This window comes from Brachyistius frenatus, unplaced genomic scaffold, assembly GCF_029030835.1.
Source record: "Brachyistius frenatus isolate BFR_SWC_R1_liver_20210118 unplaced genomic scaffold, ASM2903083v1 Contig_4, whole genome shotgun sequence".
Lineage (NCBI taxonomy): Eukaryota > Metazoa > Chordata > Actinopteri > Embiotocidae > Brachyistius > Brachyistius frenatus.
In genome coordinates, this window is record NW_027210603.1 from 399,651 (window position 1) to 405,447 (window position 5,797).

Here is a 5,797-nt window from a genome sequence, read left to right on the forward strand (position 1 = left end):
ACAAAACTTGACTGAAAAATGCAAATTGCAGCTTGTCTCCAAAGTAACAAGGACGATGAAAGTTGCAAGTACATTAAAAAAAAGAGAAGGATTGGCAGTGATGTGGTGTTTTTGTGTCTGGTGTTTTTCCTGCCCCCCCCCCCCCCCCCCCCGGTTTCTCTCCTTCCTCTTTGTTTGCTTGACAGGCTTCATCCTCTCGAGGTGCCTTGTCTCCTCCCAGCGACAGCTGCTGCGCTGTGATTGGCTGATTCTGGAAGCGGGGCGGGGCGGACTGGCTCGCAGTTTTTCTAGCTCGAGGATCGGACCAGACTTCAGTTTTTAGCAGCCGAGCGGCGCTGATAGCGGGACGGTCCGCTGCGTGAAGAGCCCGTCGCAGCTTTTAGAGCTGCTCGAGCAGCCTTTAATTAAACCTTCAAACACGGAGGATATTCACACACCGGCGGTGGAGCTTTTTACTTCGTCCTTCCGGAGAGGACAGAGAAAGGAATAAGAGATTCGTCGCAGGCTCCGTCCTTCCTGTTCAGCCCTTTGTTTTTTACCGCCTCGGTCTAGCAGGAGAGCAACAGCGCCCCCCTGCGAGCCACCACGGAACAGCCCGAGGATAGGGAGCCAGACGAGCGGCCGAGCCTCCAGCCTCCCGTGCGACGTGGGTCCCCCCAGCTCAGCTGTCCGATGCGGAGTGAGAATGAGTCCCGCTCTGGAAGCCCTCATGCAGGCGGACGGGACTCCTTATCCCGGGAAAGGGGTGATGCTTGAGCCCTTCGTGCACCAGGTGGGAGGCCATTCCTGCGTGCTGCGATTCGGGGAGCAAACCATATGCAAGCCCCTCATCCCCCGAGAGCACCAGTTCTACAAGAGCCTCCCCCCGGAGATGAGGAAGTTCACCCCGCAGTACAAAGGTAAGAATCAGCATCCTGAACGAGGCGCAGCATCAGTGGGATGTCTTTTCTCTCTCCTGATCATCTCTGTGGCAAAAACAGCAATGCATCAAGTTGAATTTAATAATACATTGCAGAAACGGATCATAATATGTTATGGTGGATTATTGCAGAGGTCCACAGAACAAACACAACAACACCGGCCTGCAGCGTGTATCCCGATATCTAGAGGTGGCCATCACGTCATGTGTAGTGTCAATCATGTTGGAGATGCTGGCAGGCACTACTGTTGTTTTCTGTTCAGAGGGTGTGTGTGTGTGTGTGTGTGTGTGTGTGTGTGTGTGTGTGTGTGTGTGTGTGTGTGTGTGTGTGTGTGTGTGTGTGTGTGGGGGTGGGGTGGGGGGGTTCAGGTAGCATCCAGTATGAAGGGTTGGCCGTCTGCCAGCAGGATGACCAGCCAGAGGTCTGTGAAGGTGCCGAGCCGACTTTAAAGGCGGCTACGGTTTCAGGATGAGATGGAGAACTTCCAGGGTTGGAAAATAACTGTGACGGAGTACCAGGGGAGCAAATCCGTAGGTCATCTGAGGAGATTTTCCAGGTCTGGTTTCAGGTCCTGTCACAGAAAATAATACTGTAATATTCCCCTTGGCTGCGTCCAGGTGCACGGTTTCAGCCACAGACAATGACACCCGCAGGACATGCTGAGGCGGACGTCTTCGGGGCGGCCGTTTGACGGAGCCGAGACACATTAGTTGGTATCTGACTCCTTGGTAACGCAGCATTGGACTATTAAAAGATGCTGGATGAGAGCAGAGGATTAGAAGAGCAGATAGTAGATGTCTGGAGCCTCCGAGTGCTCCTCAACACTCTCGGGTGGCTTATGAGTAGTCACGAACTGGGCTGAGACAGAAACAGGCTTCAGGGACAGCTGGAGGATGGAGTTTAAACTTGAAAAAAATATTGGGATTATTAAGGCTTTTTCAAATGAAGGAAGAAGTAGGTTAAAAGATAGAGACAAGTTCAGGTTTATTGTGTTGGTATTTCATTTAAAAACCCATAAATGAACCTCATAAACTATTAATAATTGATAAGGAACTACAACACAGTCTAAATTGTAAAAATGTCCAGTGATGTGCTGCTTTATCAATAATTTATGAGCCGGTTTTTGGAATAAGTCAGTGACTCATAAATTCCCACACTCGCTGCTGCGGTTGTGTGATGACACTGCAGCTCACACCATCCAGGGCAGATTTCAGAGGCGGAGCCTTCCTGCAGGGCGATGATGTCATCAGTCAGGCCCTCGGGCATGTGAGTGCAGGATCCTCGGGCCGTTCAATGTCCACGAAACATGGATGTTATCTGCATGCATCCATCTGTACGTCTCTCCTTCCTGTCTGGTGCTTTAATCTGCAGCTGTGATGTTTATTCTGAGCCCCCCCCCCCCCCCGCCTCCTCCCCAATGCAAAGTATTGCTCCATGTAGGGGGCTGTTTGTGGGTCATGTGACATCAAGGCACACTGTTTCTTCTGTCTTCCAGAGGAACATTTCTCAGCACTATTTCTTCCTCTGTGGTTCATTACGAGTCAGATTGTTTTTAATAATTACTGACAACTGATTTCATGTAAATTATGAATTATGAATTATGTGTGTTGTTGTGAAAGTTGCTCAATAAATGTCTTCAAGTTGACACATTTTGTTTGGTTGTTTTTCTTCTTTACTCGTCATCGATCATCTATTTGTGCTTTATAAGATATGAAATGATCCGCGCGTGTTGTCGTCATGTGTTACCAAACAGGAAGTACCACTAACCCACCTCGCCCCCACCCCCCTCCCTCTCGCCCTCGTTTCCTCAGGTGTGGTGTCGGTCAGCTTCGAAGAGGATGAGGAAGGGAACCTGTGCCTCATCGCCTACCCTCTCCACAGCGAGTCGGGCGACCTGGAGAACAAAGACCCTTCGGCCGACTGCGAGCCCAAGAACAAGATGCTGAAGTGGAGCAACAAGAAGCAGTCGGCGCTGCTGCTGGAGAACGACAACTACGGCAAAGACCGGGCTCGACACGGCCGCAAGGACGACAAGATCATGAGGTGAGGATTCTTCCACCGACAACCAAACACGGCGTTGTTTTCATGTTGTGTGGCGACGACGCTGACGTTGTTCTGCGTTGCAGTTATAACCGTGAGGAGGTGCAGCAGCAGCAGCAGCAGCAGCAGCAGCAGCAGCAGCAGCAGCAGCAGCAGCAGGCGGAGGTCCTGTACCTCAGCCTGGAGAAAGGAAACGTGGTGCCGCAGATCAAACACAACCCCTGGAGTCTGAAGTGTCACCAGCAGCACCTGCAGAGGATGAAGGAGAACGCCAAGCACCGCAACCAGTACAGTATCCTTTCAGCGAAGCCTCGGACACGCAGGGACGGATCTCACTTACTCACATCGGCATGAACACTGTGTTGGTTTGTATTTGTGATCCTTGACTCCGCCCCCTCTCAGAATTTATCCTTTTGGAGAACCTGACGTGGCGACACGCCGTGCCCTGCGTCTTAGACCTGAAGATGGGAACTCGCCAGCACGGAGACGACGCGTCAGAGGAGAAGAAAGCCAATCAGATCCGCAAGTGTCAGCAGAGCACGTCTGCATCCATCGGCGTGCGGCTGTGCGGCATGCAGGTAAAAAATAAATACAGCTGAGTCAGCGTTGAGGTTCTTCTGTGTTGGTCCGTGGTGCTGATGTCGCCGTGTTACCTCCTGCAGGTGTACCAGTCCGACTCCGGCCAGCTCATGTTCATGAACAAGTACCACGGTCGTAAGCTGACCCTGGCGGGCTTCAAGGAGGCGCTCTACCAGTTCTTCCACGACGGGCGCCGCCTGCGTCAGGAGCTGCTGTCGCCGGTGCTGCGCAGACTTCGGGAGATGCAGGCGGCGCTGGAGGCCTGCGAGTCGTACCGCTTCTACTCCAGCTCGCTGCTCATCATCTACGACGGAGAGCCTCCCCGGACTCCCACCAGACCCAGACATCGAGGCGGGGAAGAGGGAGATGAGGATGAGCCGTCAGATGAAGAGGAGGAGGAGGAGGAAGAGGAAGAGGAGGAAGGGGCTTTCGGGTTCCCGCGGTCCTCCTCAGCAGGCGGCGGCGTGGCCGCAGGAGGCAGCAACGGCGGCGGCGGTCGCTCGTCTCACGGCGCCGGAGAGGCCAGCGGCCCCGCGGTGGACGTGCGCATGATCGACTTTGCTCACACCACCTGTCGGCACTACGGAGAGGACAGCGTGGTGCACGAAGGCCAAGACAGCGGCTTCATCTTCGGCCTGCAGAACCTGATCACCATCATCTCCCAGCTGGAGGAGCACAGCGCGGACTGACGCTGCGCCGGAGCTGATGTGGTCTGAATTTCAAGCTTGGGAGGAGCTCGCTGAGCTGAAACCCGGCCGCCTCGCGGTGCACCGTCCCGGTGGCCACACGGGGGTCTGCTTGGTAGGGACGCCGGACGCCTCCGGGCCGGGGGAGCGTCTGAGCGGGTCCCCGGCGCTCTCACTTACCTGCCGGTGCTTCGGGCCTCCTGAGCCCTTCCTCGCACTTTTCTCTTTCCGAGACTGCTCCTTTTCTTCGTTCTACCTGGTGGGAGGAGCGTTGCAGGAGACGAGAGGTCACCCGGAGCCGCCCGGGACTCTCCTCCTCATCTCCTCACGCACCGGCCGGTAAAGTCATCGTTAAGTTCTCTCTGAGAGAGACGGAGGAGGACGGACGCTCATCAGCGTCCGTCGTGGTGATTTACCTGTGATAAGACGTACGTTTTGTTTTTTTGTTCTTGGATGAAGTTTGAACTGCCGCTCCCCGACAGCACAGCACAATATCAGCGGGGAGGTCGACTGAACGGGCTGACCTTGGCTGACCTTGGCTGACCTTGGCTGACTGGGTCAGCTGTCTCGTAGCAATTGAGTTAAGCATCTTATAAGGACTTTTTGTGTTTCTATCGGTGTCTCTTCGGACCGTTGTAACTGTTTGTGTGTTCGCCAGGCACTTGGATTTACACTTTTCTTGGTGGAAGAAGAGGATTTAGGTCTAGAAGAAGGGATTTGCCTTTTTTCAGCGGCCTTTTTTTCCCCTTCGACTTTTTGCTTCTAAAACTTTTTGAAAAGGGGATTTCAAAGGGGATAAAATCTTTTCTTTTGTTTTTGTCACTGTCTTTGTTTTCGTCTGATCTCCTCTTCATTCCTGAAAATCTGACTCGACAAAGAGAATTTATTGATTAAAAACACTAGCTGCAAAGACTATATAGAGACTATTTATTTGAAAGGATTGTTTAAAAAATGGAAATAAGTACATTCCGTGTTACCACTCTAAATGTTCTGTCCTCCTGATGCAGACTTTGATTTATTTTGTTATTGCGAGAGCTCTCTTGTGTACCTGTGTGTTAACAGTGTCTTGGAAAATAAAGGCATTCATTGTGGTAAAATTCATGCTCCATGTTGTGTTTATATTATATTAATCAGCTGATTTAAAGTTATATTTTGTGCGTTTGAGCTTGTTTGAGTTGTGTATTTGGACATTTGTGTGTGTGTGTGTGTGTGTGTTTGAAGTTCACATCGTGTCAGCGAAGATACGAACAAGAGAAACAAGTTTTGGAGTTTGACTGTTTTTGCCTGCCGCTGACTGCAGACCTGACAGCAGGTGGAATAAAAAGAAGTCGAGCTGTGGAAAACATGAGTCATCCTTACTCGGAAAAAAATAGTTTTAAATCATGCAAACAACACCGTCAGCTGTTAACGGGCGTGTCGCATCAAGCTTTTCTGTAAAGAAGCAGGACGTATGTTTGTGTAATAAAGTGAACGGCATCAATAACAGAGCAACAGAAACACGGTCGAATATTTCAGATCAAGTGGAGCTTTAGTGAACAATGATAAACTATGAAGACCTGTGACTCATCTTCA

General features: G+C 51.5%; 1 protein-coding gene across 1 annotated transcript; it reads left to right on the plus strand.

The window, feature by feature from the left end:
• The first annotated feature begins 598 nt into the window (after nucleotides 1-598).
• Nucleotides 599-5,322, plus strand: ip6k2b (inositol hexakisphosphate kinase 2b). Its single transcript, XM_069707601.1, has 5 exons — nucleotides 599-899; nucleotides 2,732-2,963; nucleotides 3,047-3,252; nucleotides 3,363-3,538; nucleotides 3,623-5,322. Exons 1-5 carry the CDS (start codon nucleotides 686-688, stop codon nucleotides 4,226-4,228), a joined length of 1,434 nt encoding a protein of 477 aa, XP_069563702.1. The 5' UTR covers nucleotides 599-685; the 3' UTR covers nucleotides 4,229-5,322.
• Nucleotides 5,323-5,797: the final 475 nt, after the last annotated feature.

Bases quoted from the DNA above. Each gene is read 5' to 3' on its own strand.
- ip6k2b (XM_069707601.1), top strand. From the start codon at position 686: ATGAGTCCCGCTCTGGAAGCCCTCATGCAGGCGGACGGGACTCCTTAT. The intron at 2,964-3,046 runs GTGAGGATTCTT...TCTGCGTTGCAG, and splicing joins AAGGACGACAAGATCATGAG to TTATAACCGTGAGGAGGTGC. The intron at 3,539-3,622 runs GTAAAAAATAAA...TACCTCCTGCAG, and splicing joins TGCGGCTGTGCGGCATGCAG to GTGTACCAGTCCGACTCCGG.